At 38.4% G+C, this 24,655-nt stretch overlaps 1 protein-coding gene across 6 annotated transcripts; it reads right to left on the bottom strand.

Moving 5' to 3' along the window:
- Positions 1-13,356: 13,356 nt before the first annotated feature.
- Positions 13,357-21,292, bottom strand: LOC311275873 (uncharacterized protein). Of its 6 annotated transcripts, XM_084385155.1 has the most exons (5): positions 21,195-21,292; positions 19,733-19,854; positions 16,637-18,539; positions 15,692-16,585; positions 13,357-13,910 (listed from the first exon to the last, which is right to left on the bottom strand). In XM_084385155.1, the coding sequence occupies exons 2-3, from the start codon at positions 19,763-19,765 to the stop codon at positions 17,436-17,438; spliced, it is 1,137 nt and encodes a 378-aa protein (XP_084241281.1). In that variant the 5' UTR covers positions 19,766-19,854; positions 21,195-21,292; the 3' UTR covers positions 13,357-13,910; positions 15,692-16,585; positions 16,637-17,435. The 6 variants fall into 6 exon arrangements, with proteins under 6 accessions (XP_084241281.1, XP_084241284.1, XP_084241283.1 ...); XM_084385158.1 differs by having other exon boundaries at positions 15,692-18,539; positions 19,770-19,854; XM_084385157.1 differs by having other exon boundaries at positions 15,692-18,699; positions 19,770-19,854.
- Between the last annotated feature and the right edge of the window lie 3,363 nt (positions 21,293-24,655).

Genomic DNA, 24,655 nt, shown 5'->3' on the forward strand with positions numbered 1-24,655 from the left:
CGAGTGGGCACTCTAGAAAAAAGGATGACTAAAGAGGAGAGTCGCATGGACACACACCAGCAACAGATCTTCGACCTGGAACGGTACTCTCGGAGGTGGAATCTGAGGCTCCTTGGTGTCAAAGAAAATGAAAAGAACGATGTCCGCCAGATTGCCATCGAGATCTGTCAAGCCGTTTTACCTGAATGTAAAAACCGCATCCGTGACACTGTTGACACTGTGCATCGCATCGGCGCCAAGCTCTCTAACAGCAGCAAGCCCCGACAATATAATTGTCAAGCAAGCCAGCAAAATTTTTGATGAGATGCGCTCCAGTTCACGAGCAATGCAAGTGACCGCGCCGGTGCCTCCAAGAAGTCATGATTATATTGTCTGGTATTTGCTTCTTATTTATTAAATCCAGGCAATTGGTTGATATAAAAATTATATAAATTAAGAAACAATTTATACAAAACGAAATTCACTTTAAAGAAAGACTTTCTACAAAACTTAATGAAGTGGTCAAAATCATGTCTGACCCACTCTATGTCTCCCGATACATTGCACATCTTACTCGTGCTGTTCACTTTTCATAATCAACATAGATGGAAAAAAATAACATTATAATATTTTAACAAATATGAAACTAAAAGGCCTACGCTTATTTAATGGCTACAACACGTACGTAGGCCTACATATTTTCTATTTGTACAAATTGCTGCATATTCATTTAATTCAGAATTTTGCACACATAAGTTGAAAGGCATTTGTTTGTGCATAGTAAAACATTTATCAACATTTATCAAGTTCACGGATAATTGTGCGTGCATTTATTAATTATTATCTTAATGAATAATGCAACAACGACGAAGTATATGCACAGAGACTTTCAATGCCAATACTGGTGAAATATCAGCAGAAAGCCTCTCGTAAAGTGAGATTCAAGGAACAACAAGCTCATTGTCAGGTTTGTACCTTCATTTTAATCCACTTCGTTTTAACGCGCTTTTACTGAACATGTAGGCTACTCGTCTTTGTGCCTGCTGACCACAGCGTAAGCAAGAAATAATAAAACGCATATTGCGCTGTTGAGTCACTCAAAATTACCTCAAGGGAAAGTCCTTCACCACGACAGCCCTACTTGTTTCTTTGACAGCACTGACGTAATCACAGTCTTGCTCATCCCGATTTAAAATCTTAAATATCAAACATGTTTGATGTGATCGGGGCGAGCCCGATTTGTGTGAGAGCAGATCGGGAGGTGCAAGATTCGATCTGTGAACGCCTCACATTACCAGATAATCTGCGCCGAACATCGGAACCGATCGAATTCCTCGACAAGATTTTTTCTCAGATTCTCGGGAGGGGTAAATCGGGCATAAATCGGCCTGAAACTCCTGTAGTGTGAGCCAGGCATAACTGAAGAGATTCAGCCGGCGACTGCAACAGTTACATAGTTAAAAACATTGTTGTTGCTCAAAGTTGAAACGATTATGAAAACGTGTTGTGTTTGGGGTTGTGCTACCAGATATACAGCAAAAGGTGTAGGGGTTTCATCGATTTCCTGTGGGTGAGGAGGTTATAGCGAGTGGACGTCGTGTCGTCAAAGTAGGAAATCTTAACGATCCCCTAAATTATATGATTTATCCAGCGTTTACATTTCTGCTTCGTGTATTCTCAAAACGGTCCATCTACAAAATCACAGCAGAGCATTTATCTTCCGCCGGGGAAATTCGAGACTAAGGCTGAATCCCAATTCTCTGTCTTACCCCTTCCCCTTACCCCTTCCCCTTAGTTTTGCACGTTTACGTGAGAGTAAGGGCTATCCCAATTCTCATTTTGATCTAGGGGTAGGGCTAAGGGGAAGGGGTAGATACCCCTTAAAACCAAGAATTTTCGCGAGCTTACTTGAAGCCAAGGGGTACCCAGAATGCACTGCGCAATCGGCAACAATGCACACCACCAAGAGAGTCCCATAAATGTAAGTATTTGTTTATACAGACATTGAAGTTTGTGATCAACACGTGTTGCCCCTGGTGACACAGAGCCACTTAGTAACACTTAGTAACGATGTATGATGACGTAACCAAGTGGCGTCTCATTTCATAGGGGTATGTTTTCACCCCTAGTGCTTACCACTCGGTTTCGAGGGACAAGGGCTAGGGGTAAGACGAAGGGGTAGGGGAAGGGGTAAGACAGAGAATTGGGATTCAGCCTAATATTAGTAAACTTGTCTCTTTTGAAGATCAGACTCATTGCCAGTCACTGCCTGAAGTAAAAGAGGGCTGCCCACTCTCAAGCACTGACCGTGAGACTCACGCAATTGTATGGGGCGCCACGTAGGATTTAAATCAAAGTTCGCTTATCAATACATAACACACGTGCATATACACCTATAAATTACTCGCATATACATGTAGGCTATATTGGATGTTCAAAATACATATATGAAATACACGTGCACACTAATATGAAATTCATACCAATACATATTATGTTAGTAATGAATGCACATACACTTGTGAATAACTTGCATATACATATAAACTTGACGCACGCAAACACCTATAAATACTCGCGTACATATAGCCTACACAACTAAAGCATGCATCCACGTTTTATTTTGATGTATGCGCGAGTCACAGTTGTTATTATGATAAAAAAATGCATTATATTTAATACATTTTTTTGTTTTTATTACATTTTTACTGTCGACGGTGGGCCTCCCTTTCAAGCAATTTACTAGCGTTGCCATAGGAACGCTTCGGCTTTTGCCACCCGGAAGAACGTCTATTACTGTTGTGACGTCATGGTGAATTGTCGTATTCAAACTACCCAGTAATGACCTGACAATCACCAGAACACCATAGAAACCCACTTAGTAACGGCCATACATCCACCAGGACACCCTAGAAACCACTTAGAAACGGCAATACATCCACCAGAACACCCTAGAAACCACTTAGTAACAGCCTAACAACCACCAGAACACCATAGAAACAACTTAGCAACAGCCTAACAACCACCATGACACCCTAGAAACCACCTAGCAATGTGCTAAAATCACCTCAGCAGGCAAAGCTGGCCACAATGTGAAAAAAGTGTTTTAAATATGCAGCTATAAGACTGTTTTGCAAGTACAAAACTCTGAAACAGTAAATAGTAGGACAGGTGGGACATTGACAATAAATATAGTTTACTAGCCCCTGATAAGACGACGCATAAAATACGATGGAAACATTTACAGAATAAATCCCTCGATGCGCAACAAAAACTCATGTGACTTTGCCTCAACAGAGGATGTGACTGGGTATCTGGACTAATCAGTGGACCAATCGCATCTCAGCATCTCAAATGTTGGTTTGATCTTTCTGAAATGCCTGAGCCAAAGTCTGCCATCAGAATGATTTGTTTTAATTTCCTCAGAAGCATCTCACATGTTCACAGTGGCTTCCCCGACTCCAGCAACTTCCACTTTTGTTTCGGATATTTTGCGCCAATTTCCCAGGAAGTGACGATTTTGTTCTCTTGAACATGCACATGGGATGGAAATGGTGCTTTATTCACAAATTATTTATGCGATATTCCAATTTTGTGCATAAGTTATATATATAAGGCTGAACATCCCTACGGAAAATTAACATTTTAGCTGCATGAGATTCTCCAGTTTTGTTGCTGCCAGAGTATTCGAAGGCTCCGCCCCCTTCTGGAAAGGGACATTTCATTTAAAGGGACACACACAAAAAAAGCATGTTTTTTCTCACACCCAAATAAGGGGAAAATTTGACAAGCTACAATAAATTATCTGTGGGGTATTTTGAGCAGAAACTTCACAGACACACTCTGGGGACACCAGAGACTTGTATTACATCTTGTGAAAAGGGGCATAATAGGTCCCCTTTAAATTCTGTCTGTTAATAAATTAAATAAACCCAGAATATACAGTAGTCTTTGATGCTAGAGACATTCTCACTCACTAAAAGAAACATTTTCGGCTTCAAAACGAGTGACTAATAGCATTGCAAAAGAAAGGTTCCTTATTCCAGAATGGCATTTTCACTTTATAAATAGCAGGAGTTCTCAGGGTCCGGGTAGGGAACACAGAATCTTCTTACAGGAGCAGAAAATAGCTTGCGTTTTCTCCCACAGTGAGGTCTGTCTGACTGGCTCTGGAGGAAGTGCAATACGACGCCGCTCCTGCATTATGTTGTGGAATAATTCTTGGAATAATGGAATAAATGGAATAATGACACAGAAGATTCTCTAGGTTTAATTCTAGAGATGGGGAGGCGTTCGAAATGCAAAGGGTGACGAGGGGAACAAGATGCTCAAAGCAAAAAGAAATTGTGCACTTCGTTTTATTAAAGTTGGATAGCAAACTTTGAGATCAACCTGTGGATGATATCCGTTGCTATTGGAAACCTTTCACTCGCTCACATGGGGAATAAATGTTGCAAAACAAGTCGTGCGGCTTACAGTATGAGCCAGATATGCACAAGTTCCCTTGGCCTTTGGAAAGTACCCCATGCCAATCTCTCGGTATGGTGAAGGGTATGTGATGACGTGGGGCTATTTTAATTCTAAAGGCCAAGGGAACTTTATCAGGATGCATAGTATCCTGGATCCATGAAATAACTGGCCTTTAAAAATAAAAAATCTGTATGTCTCTATGGGAATTTAACATAGGGGTGTCCTGACTTATGCACCCTGTATTTTAAGGAAGAACATTTATTTATTAACGATACATTATTTATTCACAAAGAAAATTGGTTTCCTTAAAGGCTGGAGTTTTCCTCATTTTTTTAATTAAGGCATTAAGATCAATTTCCAAAAGATGATTTTTTATTCCTCTTTTTATTCAACTTTAGCATGGGTGTGTTCACTTACTGTATATATATTTATATTATGTATAATAGTTTTTATAAATAACACGGTTTTCTTAAATATATACATGTGTGTGTGTTTATATAAAATAATTATGCACAGTACACACACATATATTATGTAAATACAAACTTTTATTTTGGATGCGATAAATCGTTACCCAGCACTAAAAACAAAAACAAATAAGCAAATATGCATATAGAAAAGTTAATAATTTTTTTTGCACTGAAATAACACACTAGTGCAACTGTTATATATATATATATATATATATATATATATATATATATATATATATATATATATATATATAAGAGAAGTAGCCTACCTCTTCTCTCCTAAACCCCGCCTTCCACAAGACACCCCGATGACACCAGACCCACCGTCAGACTTTCGGCTCTTCACAGAGCCTCGGGCAGACACACAGACAGCGGGGAAATCTCCGGACTACTTCCAGTCGTTTTATGAATGTTATTCCATTTTAAAAACTTTAAGACATGCCAAGCACCAACTGCGAGTGAAAATACCTCTGATGAGTACATAAAACTTACTGACCAGCTGGATAGTCATGCACAGCCAGACTTTTGACTAAAGGCAAGACTTTATTCTTGCCAAAAACCACCAACTCTGACAGGAAGTGATCACCTGACTGACATATAACTGTTTAGAGACAGGTGCATTTGTGGAAGAAGAAACTCACTCAATACAATACAAAAGTTTGTAGTTACAGTACAAAAGTTACAGTAAAAACAGTAAAATTGTGAAATATTATTACAATTGAAAAAAAACTGTTTTCTATTTTAATATATTTTAAAATGTAATTTATTCCTGTGATCAAAGCTGAATTTTCAGCATCATTACTCCAGTCTTCAGTGTCACATGATCCTTCAGAAATCATTCTAATATGATGATTTGATGCTCAACAAACATTTACGATTATTATCAATGTTGGAAACAGTTGTGCTGCTTCATATTTTTGTGGAAACCTTGATAGTTGATACACTAAAAAGTTTGGGGTAAGAACAATAAAAAAAAATAAAAAAACTTTTATTCCACAAGGATGCATTAAATTGATAAAAAAAGACATTTATAATTTTGTAAAAGATTTCTATTAAAAAATACTTTATATTCATCAAAGAATCATGAAATAATGTATCACAGTTTCCACAAAAAATATTAAGCTGTTAATAAGGTAATTGAGTGCAAACAATAATTGATAATCGTGTAGCGAGTCATCATATTCAACCCGATCACACTAAATGCGTCTCTATGCATTGTGTTAATCGTGAAATTTATACGCCAAAATGAGTTTTACGTGCATATGATTCGCATGGGTAATGCGTGCAATAGAGACGCATTTTCATGAGATCAGGCTGTCATATTAGAATGATTTCTGAAGGATCACTGAAGACTGCAGTAATGATGCTGAAAATTCAGATTTGATCACAGGAATAAATTACATTTTAAAATATATTCAAACAGAAACCAGTTGTTTAAATTCTAAAAATATTTCACAATATTATCGCTTGCACTGTAATTATAATCAAATAAAGTATTCTTTCAAAAACATTATAAAATCATAATTATTCCAAACTTTAGTCTGGCAGTGGCAGGTCGTAGCGCCACTTCCGGTGGCATCCCCAGATGCAGTGGCAGCTGCCAGTCGTTTCTGGCAGCTGCCAGATTTCTCGCGGCAGATGCCATGGTTTTTCTCGCTGTTTTTGCTGTTTGCTCGGTAAAAACTACACTGTTCTCAGTGGCGTGCGGTGGTGTTTTTTGTTGTTGTATTATTATTATTATTATTATACAATTTTAATACATTATACATTTTTAATATATTATACATTATTATTATATTTTTAAATGAAAGATTTGATTATGCATATTATATACCAGCAAGAAGATGCGATCAGAATATGAACCCAATAAGCTAAATTGCATAAGTATTTAATAAAGAACATATGAACATACACACAGATAAGGAGTGCCCAGCTGCCGCTAGCCAATACTGTATATGCACACGCGCTCGCACACACAAACATATTTTTTTATGTATTTAATGTAACACTAGTTATTAACTAGTAGCTTGCATATTACTATATAAGCTGTTTATTAGTACTCATAAAGCACATACTAATGCCGTATTATACGTGACCATATTCTACATTTTACCCTATACCTGAACAGTAGGCTAATTAGGAGTTTGAGGCAAAAGTCAATAGTTACAAAATTTATAGTAAACATATAAGGATCAAGAGCCCAACTAAAGCAGACACTGATCACCATAATGGTGACTTACAATTTGAGATTTTCTCCTTCAGTGATTCTGTTTGTTAACATCAGGTGTCTTCAATAATGGTCAATCATCACTAAATTAATCACTTAATTAGCTCATTAACTTTAACACTCTTGAGTGTTAATTTAACACTCATATTTTAACACTTTACACTCTTGAGTGTGGACTCATATACACTCCCAGGAGTGTTAATTTAACACTGGAGTTTTTGCTGTGTAATTTAAGATACTGAATTTCTGATGTTTGTGTGTTGTACGGCTTCTGTCATCAGTCGTTGACTGCCATCAGTCAAGGTAAGGGAGGCAGAGACTCTTTAGAGAAAAAAAAATGGATGAGAAAATGATCTATATTACAAAAAAATCAATGCAAGCATAGGCGCCGATTTATGTTTTCCTCCGTGGGTGCTCATGGGCGCAAGCCCTTTAAAAAAAAAAAAAAAGTAGTCAAAAAATGTTTGCATTTCAGAACCTTAGGAAATGGACAGCGGCCGACACGAACACACACACCTATTTAACCTACTTGATAATCCAGCCGTAAAGTAATCTTTCAAGGACAGCGCCACTTCTCACAAATACAGACAGGATTGGATATGAAAAGTTTAACTGACACGTAACCGCGATCAGCTTCGTGGGAAATTTACTAAATGTAACAGTGTTAAATTTGACAAATACTGTTCGATAGAACTTCTTGGTTTGTTACTACAGTAACAGTTATCTGCGTCACTGCGTGCTTCCTCAGCGATGAAGTTCCACATTTGCGGCTATTCAACACGAAAATGCATGCAGGAAAGCCTTTCACAACATTGTTTTCTTCAGTTTTGTCGACAACTTTACCATCTCCACTAGCTATTCTTTTCTTCAACTCCTCAGACAGCATCCATCTCGACGACTGCAAGCAGATCGCGCGCGCGGTTATGATGACTTTTTAAAAGTGAAAGTAGGTATAGAGACTCCTGAGAGGGCGTGGGCACAAATAAACTGATGTGGATTTTAAATTATTTTATTAACTTGAAATACAGGCATATTTTTGTAGATGTGTTCCTAAAAATGTGCATATATTTTTACGTTTGAACGCGATTGTTTTAAACCCGTGTTTAGACCCGTGTCCGACCCGACCCGCACCCGTTTGAGCAAAATTTTTGTTGACTCACCATTGCGGTTAATTCTTCAGGAGGATATACTGACTATGGGAGGAACGTGTCTCTGTGTACAGAGCGGGGTCACTAAATAGGCGTTTTCATCCGAGAAACACTGTGATTGGTGGATAGGATATGGAGCAGGCGACTGACAGCGGCATAACCAATCACAGTGTGGCAGACGCTTCACATAGCACCAACTGCAATGTTTAATGGCAGTCTGGCACACGTGGGTGCTCGGTATTTTCCGTGGGTGCTCGAGCCCCGGAGCACCCACGGTATCGGCGCCTATGAATGCAAGTATTACAAAATATGACATTAAAAGCGTAAAAGTCACTAGTATGTATAAAGTAATTGTCCAACAGCGACACCCGCTGGTAAAGTTAAAAAGAACAGCTGAACATCAGTTGACAAAAAAAAATGTTTGTATTGTTACTGCCTTTTGTTATTATTTTGGAATAAATGTAAAAATACGTAAAAACACTAACTTGATGACATTTATTGGTTTTGATAAACAGAATATTACACAGTGTAAAAATACAAAATATAATTGTATTTGGCCTTTTTAGTGTATTGTTTATTTAAGGGAAATGTGACAACATATACACATACACGAAGCCGGAGGGCTTAGAAAGTGCAAGACAGACTCATATTGAAGTAATAACTTACAAAGTACCAGGAAATCCCTAATATGGACAAAAGCATCCAGCTATCACTGTATGATCTGAATAAAAGGCAGAAACCTTTGGAAACATGAAGGCATTAAGCACACGATTGCGACCATATGGTTTATTTGTACTTTTTTTCAATCATCTCCAGGTCATTTTATGGTAAATTACCAGGTAAGTTTATGAACAATTCAGTGCTACCTGACATAGCATTTATTACAGTACAAAAACTATTGTCTTATATTTGATAAAAATGAATAAAAAAACTGTTTGTAGTACATTAACAAATCATTTATTGGTTATTGTCCAACAGTGTATCTGATTTCTAAGCCAATTAGAAGAAAGACATAAGAGAAAAAAAATAAAGTTTCTATATTCTTATAAACAGTATCCTATATATATATATATATATATATATATATATATATATAACATTTTTGTCCCACTCACTTCTGAAATGTTGGCTATGCACCTGTGTATAGTATACACGTGCATATATACTGTCTATACAGCTAAGCACTCCTTATGTGTTCTTTATGGGAAAATGCTGTTTAGCTTATTGGGTTCATATTCTGATTGCATCTGCTTGCTGGTATGTAATATGCATCATCAAATCTTTCATTTAAAAATAAAACTGTGTAGTTTACAGCAGAAACGGCGATAAACGATTGTGACTCCTGATACGAACTCTGGCAGCTGATACATAGAAATGTATTATAATAATAAAAAAAATCATAATAAATAACACACCTGTGGGAACTTTTCATTATTAAAACAAAATTGATCGCCACTATGAACAGTGTAGTTTTAAACAGCTCCAAAAACGGCGAGAAAAAACCGTGGCATCTGTCACGAAATCTGGCAGCTGCCAGAAGAGACCTGGCAGCTGCCACAAACTCTGGCAGCTGCCAATAGAAACCTGGCAGATGCCACCGGAAGTGGCGCTATGACCTGCCACTGCCAGGGAGAGCGCCAGGCCCTGCAGGTATATCATGCCAATGTTCGCAAAGAAATAAGAATAAATACTGATCATTTCACAGACAGGAAAAGCAGGAAATACAGTTCTGCTCATGAATATCTCGCCGTCTTGTCTCAAAACTGTCTTTGAAATGCAAAAGAAAAACCCAGTGCACCTGTTGAAGACTGCCATCCGGGATAGAAGCTTTTCACAAGCGCTTTTCTAGCTTTCCTGTGCAATATATGCACATGGCGTGACATTTGGTCCGACTCACTGATGAGGGCAAATATACAAAACAGGACAGTGGACTCAGTATGAAACAGGGCACATAAATTAATGCCTATTTTTAGTGAATGTCCTGTCATTATTTAGAGTCTGAATAAAGTTCCAGCGAGTCGTCATGGCTTTTTTGTCTTACCGAAACATGGCTCATGACAGCCATTCCAGATCATGCTGTGCAGCCGGCAGGATTCTCCTTTCACCGCATGGACTGGATGGAGAACTCTGGGAAAACCCAGGGTAGAGGAGTGTATATTACGGTTAATGAGAAATGGTGCAGCACAGAAAGCACCTGTCGTCTTAAGGAGCTATATGCACATCAGATCTGGAATACCTTGACATCAAATACCAACATTTTTATTTAGCCAGAGAGTTTACATCAGCCATCATTGTGACTGTTTACATTTCTCAGGCTATACAGAGCCTTGCGCTTCAGGAGGCCTCGCAAAATTTGACGAAGGTATCATGAATTGACCGTGGACCAGGATTTAAAGGGATTTCAGAGAATAAATTAATAAAAGAACTAAAATTTATTGTAATGCATTTTAACTATTTGCAAATAATACTTTTTATTTTAAAATATGCACACATTCACTCAAATCATATGGCTAATACGAAAATGCCTCTGTTAATGATACTTGTCTTGTCCCAGAATCAGAATCACATAATTTATATATATATGCTTATTAATTTCAAAATCAAAATGGCAACATTTGACAAAAAAAGTCAAGTAGATCACTGGATTGCTGTCGGTCGTTTAACATTTCTATTGTAAAACAGTTTATCTATTATGTTTAGCTAACCTATACCTTATCTTGAACTCTTGCTCCATTAAAGTCTTGCGCTGGAGTTCGCATTCTAAATTCGTCGAAGCGGACCAGCCTAAAAATGTAACAATTATTATTTTTTATTTTTTTTTGTCATCCTAACAACATACCAGAAGCAACAGAGCAACATCAAGAAAATCAAATAGGCCTATTGGTGACATTTGTAAAAATAAAAATAAAGAATAGCCTACAGTGTGTAATAATGACAAAATCTTGTATTCTTATTGCTGATCCTGTTTTGATTTACAGAAAATGGAGTAAATGGAGGCAGTGGCTCAGTGGGTAGCACTGTCCCCTCACAGCAAGAAGGTCTCCGGTTTGAGTCCTGGTTTATCCAGGAGGCCTCTCTTTGTGGAGTTTGCATGTTCTTCCTGTGTCTGCGTTGGTTTTCTCCAGGTGCTCCGGGTTCCTAAATTAATGCGAAATTGTCTGTGCCTGTGGCCCAAAATGCTGGGATAGGCTCCAGCCTCCCACGGCCCCAATAAGGATAAAGCTGTTTGGATAATGGATGGAGGATTTCTCACTTTCTCATTTTCATTTAGTTTAACTTGATGTAGCCTACTAAAATTGAATAATAACAGCTGCATAGGCCTAGACATATTTAAAAACAAACTAATAAAATGAGCAAAAAAAATAAATAATTACTGAACTGAGAAAAAATAAAATAATAGAGACTACAATAGTATCTCAATGATCCTAGAATAACACTGTGATTAATGTCTTGTCACTCATATGCATACATTTAAAGGGGTGGTTGATCATGATTTCACTATTCTAACTTTAGTTAGTGTGTAATGTTGCTGTTTGAGCATAAACAACATCTGCAAAGTTATGACACTCAAAGTTCAAAGGAAAGGGAGATATTTTCTTTAAAAAAAAAAGCTTTTTAAGCACTACAACAAATGGCTGGTAGGGACTACACAACATTCCTCCCGGGTTAGTGACATCACCAACCCCAATATTTACATAAACCCTGCCTCAGAACACAATTTATAGATTATTAAGATAAAATATGCTAATCAATGACTAGAAGATAACTACACATAAGCTACATAAATTCATTAACTAACCATTCAGAAATGTTGTCTACATGTTTTCACTTCTTGAGTCTCTCTATTTTTCTGACTCCGGTTTGAACATAAAAGACTAAAAGTTTTTTAAATTTTCAGTGCATGTCTGTGTGAGGTAATCGAAGCTATTAAGGACAAGAGCTCTTGAAGCTCTGTCCCCTGTGCTGGGAGCAGCAGCTCATTTGCATTTAAAGGGACAGACACAAAACGAGGCGTTTTTGCTCACCCTCAAAAAGTGACAACTTTAACATGCTATATAAAAATATATGCAGGGTATTTTGAGCTAAAGCTTCACACACACACACTCTGGGGACATCAGATATTTATTCTTCATCTTGTGAAAAGGGCATTATTAAATAATGGTTGTGTGAGTATTTGCAGTGCGTTTCTGTATGTTTGCATTGTGAGCATTTGCAGCACATGTGTTGTCAAACTGATGAATTTTTTTTCTAGCCGTTGTATTTCATGTCACATTTTTATTAATCTTAAAAACTTGTGCTTTTTCTGGGTGATTTAGAGTGAACTGCGGCGCTAATAGAGTCACACGAAGGTGCACGCCACGCAGCTGTGCACAGAAGACCAATGGCCAAGGTCAGGAGTTTCTTTAAATAATAATACATTTAATTGTTTTTTTTTTGTGTGTTTTTTTTACCAAACCCTGTCGTATAGGCTTACCCCCAGAACACGTGGAATATATAACACGTCACATGGGACCATTCTTTGATACTTTTGCGTCTTTTTAAAAAAAGTTGATGTTGGTCGCTCGCTAGCACGCAGGTGCACACAACAAAAATGACGGTGTGGGTGGTCGTCCTCATTGAGTGCGCGAGACCTCTTATAGCGTGCCGGTGTGCACAACATTTTTTTGTTTGCACGTGGCTCAATTTTCAAAGATGCACGTGTAAACCCTCCAGTTCTACTCTTAGAGCAGGATTTGAACTGCCGTTTCAGGCATGGGTGTTGGGCGTGCTAACAAGAACTCTAAAGACTGCATCCTCTAGCATCAGTCGCTGCAGTGCTCCTCCTGTGGCCAGAGGAGTGAGGTTTACTAGCACAGCTCTTACTAGCTGGCCTCCGTTACACTTACCCTAAACCTCACTCCCACCCGGGTCACGACACCAATAGTAACGAGCGGGATTCAAACCCGTCTTTCCGGCATGGGAGGCCAAACATTAGAAAATGTAAGTATGGAAAACAGACAATTGTCTTTGTGCTTTCAGATACTTTTTAAAGGTTTGATAAAATAAAACATCAGACTCATAATGTTAAATACATTTCTTATTGATTACCAAAGTTTTATGATATAACATAAAGATAAGAAGAAAAATAAATGTTTTAATTGATGATACATGTACAGTCAAAGCTTTCATTGTTTTAAAAATACAATAATGAACTTTAAAAAGCATGTGTTTTAATTATGTAAATAATACTAAGGCAGATGCGTTGCATGAAATTAATACATTTGGAGTATTACAGCTCTCATACCAATAACCTGAGCAACACTAACATTTAAAAAGCACACCACCAAATGCCTGTGTATTCAAAAAAATTTCATGTTCCCTTACCATCTATAGCTTTCTGGTGTCCTACCATGATATTTCTTACACTTATGGTCTATAATATGGTCTATAATTATAGTTATTGTCAAAGTCATAGTTAATGTTTGTAACTGCGATTGCAGCAAGAATGATATAGATGACAACGATCAACCAGAAGAGGAGGCCAACAGCAACACTGACATGGTTAAGGATGCGAGCCATTCTGGAGTTTTTGCTTGCTATTGGTTGGTGTCCAAACATGTTAGCATCCCGAGTCTGTGAAAGTAAATTACAATAATATTACAAATATTGGTATAAAACCTTTCTTAAGTGACATGTATAAAATCAAATCAAAGGTCTTCACAGGTCAGAATATAAACACAATAAGAAAACACAAAATGCTACTCTAAACTAAGAATAAAATGAGAAATAACATATATTATTATATACTTGATTTATAGTAGCTGAAAAAAAAAATCACAAAACATATCACAGAGTTTTTAAACATCAGTGCTTGGAGTGCATTACTCATTGACTCTTTCTGATGCTTCAGAGGACATATAGAAATCCATATCTTACCTATTGAACTTATTTCTGGTCAAAGGGTCGTCAAAAGGTTTTATACAATATAAATGTATAGAGTACATCCAGCTGCAGCCGATTTCGAACACACCTTAAATTTTAATATAACTAACTAGATTTTTTTTTTTTTTTTTTTTTTTTTTAACTAGCAGTTTATACTATTTTAAAGCACATGGCCTATACTATTTAATTCTATATTATGAATTTTTAAACACGGAAGCAATATTTTCTGTATAGGCTATAGAGGCTTCCTTTTCATTAACCGCAGCTAAGCAAGGCGCTTCTTGTCTGTGTGACTGACTTAAAACTGTTTGTGCTACAAACTAGTGTGCTTATTAGTAGGCTACGTTAATAAATGAAAATAATATGGAAAGAAATACCTGTTTACAATGTCAATCACCATAATAAACTGTTTTTGCACAGCTAAAATAGCCTAACTGGAGAAGATAATTAACACCGAAAGCCTTGAACATTCAAAATTAAAATGGCTCTTAAGTTAAGAATAAGGAGAATACAGGCCTAAAGTATTGGAGTAAACAAGCGATAGCAGTGTTATAGCTAGATGACTTCTGTAATTTAAACTTCCGTAATGCATAGTTTATTATTTTATGTTTTTTACTCAAAAGAGAGAGAGGATCTACTGTAAATTGACGGCAATTCACAAAGTTGTTTTTGAACGATGAACTCCTAAAAATTAGAGTTTTTTATCGACACCAATGGCTCAGTGAAGAACCTGTAACATCCATGGAGTCTTTCCATTGCACTAAAGGTTCTTTATAGTGAAAAAGTTTCTTTAGATTTTTTAAATGTTCTTCAAACTAATAAAACTTTGTTATTTTAAGAACTTTTCATTAAAATGTTCTTTGGGGAACCAAAAGTGGTTCTTCTATGGCATCACTGCGAAAACACAGTTTTGTAACCTTTATTTTTTAGCGAGTTACTGGAAGCCACAAAACAGCATTTAATGCTATAAATAGACCTAGACGTAAAAAGGTTAACAACATGCTAAAAATACAATGCTGAAATTTTAACCAGAGGTTCAAACAACGTCACAATATCAATGTTGATTGGAATAGCAAACTCTTTTTGATTTAAATTCAACCTTGATCCATGATGTTAAATAGCCCTAATCATTAAAAATGCAGGCTGTAAACAATAAAGACTTTCTGAAGATTTAGGTAATTCTTTACATATTTAAACTCTGAAATATGAACCTTGGTTAATATTCTAGTACAACGACCTCATTATTTTGACTGTCTCTATTGTCTGACATGAATCATGACCATGAAGTCTTGTTTAGCCCTTAATATAAAGTAATTTTAACGGTGCTCTATAAACAATTTCAAAACAATATTTATGCCCTATATTATTTTAAAAAAAAAGGTTAAATTATTTATTTATTTATTTTGAAGAGTAGGTCGATCATTTGTAAATGTGCTAAGCGAGGTGAGACAGGTGTATGAACCAATGCTTACTGTGATGGAGTAAACAAGAGCAGCCGATCCCAGAGGTAAGAAGCAGCACAGCAGGGTAAAGATGGAATAGCGCAGGTAATCTGGCTCTGGATTGGTCAGTGGAGTGAAGGACACATTAACTGGAGGCTGCACAGTGACCACAGTCTGCCCTGGATATGGCCCTTGTATGTACTGGCCAGATGCTGCCGGAGCTCCATAATGCTGCGCTAGTTGACCTGAAGTGCTGGGATAACTCACAGAGGGAGGGAATCCAATGGAGTATTGTGGAGGGTCCTGCTCCAGTGGAAGTAAAGGCTGCCCTACTTCCATTGGAGACTTTTTGGGATCCATGTTTGTCTTTGATATTTTTCCTGCAGCCCTGAAGGAATAAGAAAGATCTGTACGTCTGTCCCTGGTGTGTAGTCAGGTGAAGATTGATCTGTTATGTGTGTCAAGTTTCTCTTCTGGTTACTGGTAGCTGGGTTGTGTTGTGTTGTACTGGAAGGGGAGGAGTGACAAGAATTTTGGCACATATTTTCTGTTTACTGGAACTTTTCTAGTTTGACTGCAGACGCCACTTGCTGGAATCAACATGTAGCTTCATGAGTTCAAGAAAATGAAATACCAGGAGACATATGGAGATGATTTAATGATTCCAAGCATGTTTTTTTTCATTCTTTTTTAAATCTTTCCTTATCTTGTTTCTGGTTCCTCCTGTCAGGTTCCTGTTCATCAAATCCCGATTTGGGTATTTGACTAACATTTTTACTTGTGTTGAAGTTGGTTGATCGCTGGGAACTAACGATCTTTGTGGTATTTTTGGTTGTTTGCTTGTCTGACGAAATTCACTTCTCATAAATTCTCAAGTAGGTGTAGTAGGTGTTAAACTGTCTGAGACACCACACAAGAGAGACGCTGCAATCCGCTGTAACTTTAACCCCTGCTGTTGCTGTCAAACAGTGTCACTTTAGAAAATGAGTGATTTACACACTTTTTAATGTCATATTTTTCAATTGTTTTATTTTTGCACTGTGGATTATTTTCTCATCCAATTCTTTTGAATAAGCACGGCTAGCCTCCTCAGATGAAAGGCCCCTGATAGATAGATCAGCCTGGTCTCATTAATATAGGTATTAATACGTAACATTTACAGGTACAAAACATACATTTTTGTACGTTTGGATAGATGGTGAAACGTACAATATGGACGTATTGACAAAAGTTTAACGTCAACATTAGGTATTTACAAAAAAAAAAAAAAAGTTAAATAAACCAAAATAAATACATTTTAGATCCCTTAACCTGTAATGATGTGGAGGACGCAGTAAGATCCAATTGCAGCTTTATTAGAATAATCAACAGGCAGGGTAAATCAGGAGCAGACAGAACAATGGAGATAATCTCAGAGCAGAAACAGAAAACAGGCAAGGGTCGAGGCAGGCGGCAGGAATCACAGTCCAATGAACAATCCGGGTCAAGACAGGCAGCAGAAGAATCAGAAGTCGGTATAAACAATCCAAGGTCAGTAACAGTTCAGCAAACACAGGGAAAACACTCAGAAATTGTACGCCGGGGCAATGCAATACTTCGCAGTGAACTGAAGAGTGACAGAGGTTTATATGGGTGTATGTGAATGAGCTGCAGGTGGATGAGATGAGTGTGGATGAGCTGCAGGTGTATGTGCAATCAGTCCCAGGTAAGCGGCATGATGGGAAGTTAAGTTTGTGATGTGATCAGTCTGGTGTGGAGTGCCCTCTGGTGACTCTCAGAGGCACTCCATCTGGTGATCGTTACATAGCCCCTCCCCAAAGAGCGGCTTCCAGACGCTCCAAAAACAGTCCAGGAGGGAGGTGGAGCGGAGGCGGATCCGGGGGCGGGATGGAGGGCCAGGTCGGTGGGGCAGAAAAGGACCTGTAGATTGCAGCAGAACGGATGTCCAGGGTGGATCAGGCTGTGCAGGCGACCAGGGCGGAGCAGGCTGTTCAGGCGACCAGGGCGGAGCAGGCTGTGCAGGCGACCAGGGCGGAGCAGGCTGTGCAGGCGACCAGGGCGGAGCAGGCTGTTCAGGCGACCAGGGCGGAGCAGGCTGTGCAGGCGACCAGGGCGGAGCAGGCTGTTCAGGCGACCAGGGCGGAGCAGGCTGTTCAGGCGACCAGGGCGGAGCAGGCTGTGCAGGCGACCAGGGTGGAGCAGGCTGAGCAGGCTGAGCAGGCTGAGCAGGCTGAGCAGGCTGTGCAGGCGACCAGGGCGGAGCAGGCTGAGCAGGCTGAGCAGGCTGTGCAGGCGACCAGGGCGGAGCAGGCGGCCAGGGAGGAGACAACCCTTCAGGCGGCCATGGCACAGGAACAGACACCGGCTCAGGAACAGACAGCGTGACAGCGGCCATCTCTGTTGAGGGCTCAGGTTCAGGCGTGTCGGCGACTATCTCGGCTGAGGGCTCAGTCGACGTGGCAGCGGCCATTTTGTCCAGAGACACTGGCTCGGCGGTGGCCATCTTGTCTGGAGACACTGGCTTGGCGGCAGCCATCTTGTCCGGAGACACTGGTTCGGCATACGTGACTTGAACAGACTCTGGATCGGCGGCGGCCATCTCGTCCGGAGACACTGGCTCGGCGGCGGTCATCTTGTCCGGAGACACTGGCTCGGCGGCGGCCATCTTGTCCGGAGACACTGGCTCGGCAGACGTGACTTGAACAGACACTGGATCGGTGGAGGCCATCTTGTCCTGAGACACTGGCTCGGCAGTGGCCATCTTGTCCGAAGACACAGGCGTGGTTTCGGCCATCTTGTCCGAAGACACAGGCATGGAGTCGGCCATCTTGTCCGAAGACACAGGCATGGAGTCGACCATCTTGTCCGAAGACACAGGCTCAGAAAGAGGAAGAGGAACAGATTCAGGCTCAGTATCAGGATCATATTCAGGCTCAGGAACAGATTCAGTCTCGGCGGGACGAGACTCTTGACGGGCGGACGTGACGTGAAGCTCAGTCTCTGGGTCGGCAGAAGTGACGTGAAGCTCAGTTGCCTTTCTGAAAACGTCATCATTGAAAAATTGAGTTCTCTTGGTAACTGAAATTACTAAATTCTCTATTACTGAGGTTCTTTTTTATGTAAATGTTTGACAAATAATGGTGTTCAAATATTAAATGCTGATGTGTTATATGCAGTTGTATGTAAAAGACGCATAAGAGTTAATCTTCTGTTTTAAAATGGGAAGAATATTGCGTTAATGTGTTAAATAACTAATGTTTCAGAGTTAAAAGTTACTTTTAGCAGTTAACATATGTTATTTTAATGGTTTTGGTCGTGTATTCGAGCTATGAGTTAATGGCTGATCATGACTCAAGTGTGATACGGGCCTAAGCGCGTCATTTGAAAATTGCTCTTCGCACATCTATGTAAATTCACTGTGTTGAAGTAAGATGAAAATGAAGTAAAAAATGTTGAATGTTGTTTGTATGCAGATTAACTGCTGTAAGGATGTATATTTTTTGAAAGGAATGTCTAATAGTATTTTTGGCCTTGTCTTTTGCAAGGTTTTTTCATCATTTCCTGAGTCGGATGCTGCATGTTTCCTTAACACTGGGTGATTTCTGAAGAAGATTTTGTACGTGTATTGTTGGGATCTTCGGAGGACTGAGGAGATTGGAGCTTTAAATTGAATATCTAAATTTCTATAGGCCTAATTAATTATTTCACACCGAGAGTGAGGGCGGGGCCTTGATTTCGCGGCTTTACTTCCTGCTCACTACTGTGCAGGTCTGGTCCCGAAATCGCTACTGCGCAAACTCAAGCCCCAAGATGTCAGCACCATATCGGGACACTGGCGGCTTCAGTTCTCACCAATGGAAGAGAGCGAAGGGGCGTCGTCCATACTTTTTTGCAGCTGTATCATACAAATAAATAGTTAAAAAATCATACAATGTGATTTCTGGATTTTTTTTTTTTAGATTGTCTCTCACAGTGGACATGCACCTACGATGACAATTTCAGACCCCTCCATGATTTCTAAGTGGGAGAACTTGCAAAATAGCAGGGTGTTCAAATACTTATTTTCCTCACTGTATGTATTGCTGTACTCTGGTTCAGACTCATATACCTCGGCGATGAACGGCAGCAGCAAATGGGTGGCGAGTTGTAGGTTATTGGCTGTAGGGGAGTGTCAAGAACTTCTCACAATGACCCTGATGAGAGACATAAAATATGAGGAGGATCAGCTGGATTATTTCATCACAACTTGAGCATATTTTTTGGACCTAGTGACAGTGAATCTGTCAGCAGTCCGTCTAGATTCAAAACAGGGTTATAAACCCAACAGTGGAAGCACTGTTTTAGAAGAAAAAGCACTTTTAATAACAGTAAAGTTTAAACACCTTTTAAACGAATAAAACAATTTAAATAAAAAGCGTTGAAAAACCTTATGAATAAAACGGAAATTTACTGAACTAAACATTTTTTCTTTTATACAAAATGTATATTTTACAAAATAATTTTGTACACTAAAATTGCTAGAAAACAATCTTAAGCCTTGTGTCTAACCAAGTTGTGTTCTAAATTTAAAGTTGATATCACAACATTTAAGTCCACAAAAATGATTTAAATCACCTTTTCCAGGGTGAAAACCTTTTCCCTGTGGGCAGGTGCAAATCCTGCTGGAAAATGAAGGAAGCGTGAAGTGCTCTGAAAATGTCCTGGTAGACGGGTGCGTTGACTCTGGATTTAATAAAGCACAGTGGACCAAAGTCCTCTTTTCTGATGAGAGCAAACTTTGCATCTGATTTGGAAACCAAGGTCCCAGAGTCTAGAGGAAGAATGGAGAGGCACACAATCCAAGATGCTTGAAGTCCAGTGTGAAGTTTCCACAGTCTGTGCTGGTCATCGGCTGGTGTTGGTCCACTGTGCTGTCCACTCAACGCAGCCGTCTACCAGGACATTTTCAGAGCACTTCATGCTTCCTTCAGCAGACAAGCTTTATAGAGATGCTGACTTCATTTTCCAGCAGGATTTGCACCTGCCCACACTGCCAAAAGACCCAAAACCTGGTTCAATGACCATGGTATCACTGTGTAATTACTGTGTGATTTCATGTAATATAATTTTTTTTTGAAATCCTGTTTTCGTGGGTTTTATGAGCTGGAAGCCCAAATTATGTACAAATAAACAACTAAATAGCCTACTTGAAATCATTTAAGTTGTGGGCCCTGAATCTATCATCTATGGAAGTTTAACGTTTTGAATGGAATTATGGAAATAAATAAACTTTTCCATGATATTCTAATTTTTTGGTAAGGGTCTGTATATATATATATATATATATATATATATATATATATAAAAATATATATACTTTTTTTTTTTTTTACATAGATATTTATTATTATATATGTATATATTTTTTAATCTTTTACATGTGATCACCAGTTTTCTTCTAAATTTTACTTAACAGAATAGCCAATTTATTATTAAACCTTTTAATTAATTTAGAAGCATTTTAAAAGAAAAAGTGTGAAGTCTGTCATCCTACCTTAATACTTTAAGTCCTTTTAGCCTGTCTGGAACGGTCCCTCTGTCAAACAGGGTTCTGCAGTGTAGCAGAATGAAGACAACATGGTTCCTCGTCCCTGTCCATCCAACAGAGGGAGATTCCGGCAAAATTATATGAATTTGATTGGTTCTTCATACGCAAACCCTTCTGTTACTAGGTAAAGTAAACTTTATTATAATGATTACTTCAGTGTTAATCACAAGGTTCTAACCTAGTCATCTGTCTAGTTTAATTTCCCATATTTGATATTTTTACACTCACACAACCAAAGTCAAAGGTGGTATGGCAACACAACATACAACATTCAAAAACACAGGACAGAACGTTTTATTACATTGTGTTTCAAAGTGTTAGTTTTGTTAAGCCTAAAAAGGGAAGTAAGGTTAGATGTTAGAGTTAATATTAGTTTGATATACAGTTTACTATTTTATCTATTAAAAATCCACCACACTACAGTGGTTCAAATGAAATGTTATGAAGCGACGATAACACTTGTTGTGCACAAAAAACAAACAAAAATAACTTTATTCAACAATTTATTCTCTTCTGTGTCAGATCTCCTATGCTATTCCCGTAGTAAACACAATACAGCGCTTCCGGGTTCTATGCCAGATTGACCCGTTTTCAAAAGCTTGCGTTTTCAGGCAAAATGCTGTTTTCATGTAAATTATGGCCAAAACGCATACAAAGTTTTCCAATTTTAAATGAAAATGGTGTTGTGTAAACCGCCCCTCAGTCTGCATTGTTATCTGTTCCTTTGTTCTTGTTTCCCGTCAGTCTTTAATTGCCATGGACACTTGTGCTATCAATACACCTGTTCGTCATTCAGTTCGTTATCTTGCATTCAGTTCATTCTTGGGTATTGTTTGTGTCTTTCACACTGTGTTGTTTGATTATAACCTTTGGATTTTCTAGTGTTTGTTTTATTTAATAAATACTACAGTTATTTGAGCCTTTTGGAATCTTCATCAGACTACAATATTATATTAATATTCCTAATCTATCAATGAATTGCTATTTATAGTGCACTAAACCAAAAATACCTTCCTTCGTAATATTTCCTCATTCACACAGCTGCACATCAGAGCTATAAACTCCGGTGACAGATTCTGTTGTGCCAAACTTTTTCTCACAAACAAAAGGTCCTCATATTTTTATGGGACCAGAAACGATTTAGTATATTGTCCCTCAGGAAGTTATAAAAGCAGTAAAAATAGAAGTACAGAATACAGGAACTATTGCCTATCTATTATTGTGAGATGCAATAAAGCAACATTTTGAACCATATTTTCTCCAGGGGATAAATTAGGCCAGGGGATAAATTCTCAGCATGATCTACTTACTCACTATATATTTGCGTTGTTTTAGGGTTACGAGGCCTGCCTCAAAATATGCTACCTATAACAGCACAACCTAATAGGGATTTCCCCCCTGAAGAGATGTTACCTACACTTTTAACACATTTCCATTTTCACGGTGGCAGTACATCTCGAAAGGTTCTTCTCTGCCTCACGCAATGTGCTTTGGTGTTTCTGACTATTTCAATATGTAATATTTTCAAGCCAAAATATTAAATGTGATGGATGAATATATACTGACTAATTCAATATTTTGTAGAGGGGACTCAAAATTGCAATTTTTAGTCAGATTAGGGGGTTAAAAAATGACTTTAGAACAGCATCATTATTTTATTTTTACACAGAGATTTGTAGGTCTAGCAAAAATCTGTTGACTTAATCAATCTTTGGATAGATAGATCGGGACCACCGATCAATCAACCGACAGTTTTTAAAATGGATCCTGAATTAAAACAAACATGACACATAAAATAGTGCTGAACTTTATTAAAAAATAAAACCGTATACTGAACGAAAATGTAGGCCTACTGTACTTTTTAACTATAAATATTAATTTAGTAATTATCATTTCATGTTAGCTCTTAGCATTAACTAATGTAAATGGAAACAACTTTAAAATGTAAAAATGTATTAGTAAATGTCGAAATTAACAATGAACGATACTTTCATTAATCTTAATGTTACAAATGGACTCTTATTGTAAAGTGTACCATTTCATATAAATCCAAACAGTCATGCTTAAAGATTTTTTAAATATCTAGCATTGAAATTAGACAATTGTATATTGTATGTATACATGTCTCGCTTTATTTGCTTGTTGAATTTCTAATATATTGATCAATCTGTCAACCTCTATTAAAGGGACACTTCACCCATTTGCATTAAGCTTTGTATTGTTAGAAACCCAGTCATATATTATAATAAATGTGGATTTTTCATCCATTTTTCCCTGAGATGGGAGAAATAAGGATTTAAGTGTTTTACTTCCTGCTTATTATGACGTAAAAATCATCATTTTGCGTCATAATAAGCAGGAAGTCACATTTCATTGAAAAGTGTAGAGACTACAGACACTCGTTCCTCATCTTTCCCAGGGGGCGGGAACCGCTCACGCTACAGGCCTATTACAGATCAGTGGGTGGGACTTGACTTTCTGAAACTAAAAGCAATATCCTCCATCTTGTTTGAAAGCTAAGCTAACAGGCGCTGTGGAGACAGATGTAAAGTTATGACAATAGCGGAGGAGAGCACTCAATATGATATAGAGGAAGAGGATTTCGGAAGTCTGATGCTTGAATCAGGTGTTTGTGGCTACCTTTACAAGCCGCATTATAGCGAAGAGCAGCCGAGGCAGAAGACCTGCCTGCCGCGGACGAGGAGCCCGGACTGGCTCGGGTTAGGGCGGACTGGTGGCGCCGGTGATCTCACTATGCAACTACGAACCGCTACGAACACAGAGATAGAGTCCGACTGTGGCAAAGAATTTCAACAATGACAACTTCTCCTGGATGAAATCTCTGAATCAGACGAGGACACGGACGTTTGTGTTGTGAATCAGACGAGGACACGGACGTTTGTGTTGTGAATCAGACGAGGACACGGACGTTTGTGTTGTGAACTATCCTAGTTTCGCACCGCATCTGACTGAACATCCAGGTAACGTTACAATGCAATAATTCACCACTTCGAAAGAAATACAAATGAAGAGTAATTCACTAATGAGTTCGCCAACTAACTAGACATTTTGTGTGAAATTAATTTCAAGCTCTGGTGGTAGCTAGCCTTGTAGACGGAAGAGTTATTTCTCTTAGGCAGATATGCGCTTTCTGGATTAGTGGGAGTGGCTTGCGCAGCTGTGCAATGTGGTGCATTGTGGGAGTTGGTGTCTTTCATACAAATGCGTCCTGAAGTTACTTTCTTTCTTTCCTCGGCCAAGAAGGCACCAAATTCAAAATTAATTTTACATTTCGACTACATATATGACCCACTTTCAATAAAGATCAATGTTCCCATGGGTGAAGTGCTCCTTTAAATAATAATAATAAAGGCAAATGAGTTACAAGAAACATACTGAATCATTCC

Source organism: Rutilus rutilus, assembly GCF_951802725.1.
Source record: "Rutilus rutilus genome assembly, chromosome: 17".
NCBI lineage: Eukaryota > Metazoa > Chordata > Actinopteri > Cypriniformes > Leuciscidae > Rutilus > Rutilus rutilus.

What these genes read in the sequence shown, in the direction of transcription:
- LOC311275873 (XM_084385155.1), bottom strand. Translation starts at nt 19,765, where the DNA reads ATGAGTCTGAACCAGAGTACAGCAATACATACA. An exon ending in AGAGTACAGCAATACATACA is followed by an intron (nt 18,540 to 19,732) that starts GTGAGGAAAATA and finishes CCTCTTTCTGAG; the next exon opens with CCTGTGTCTTCGGACAAGAT.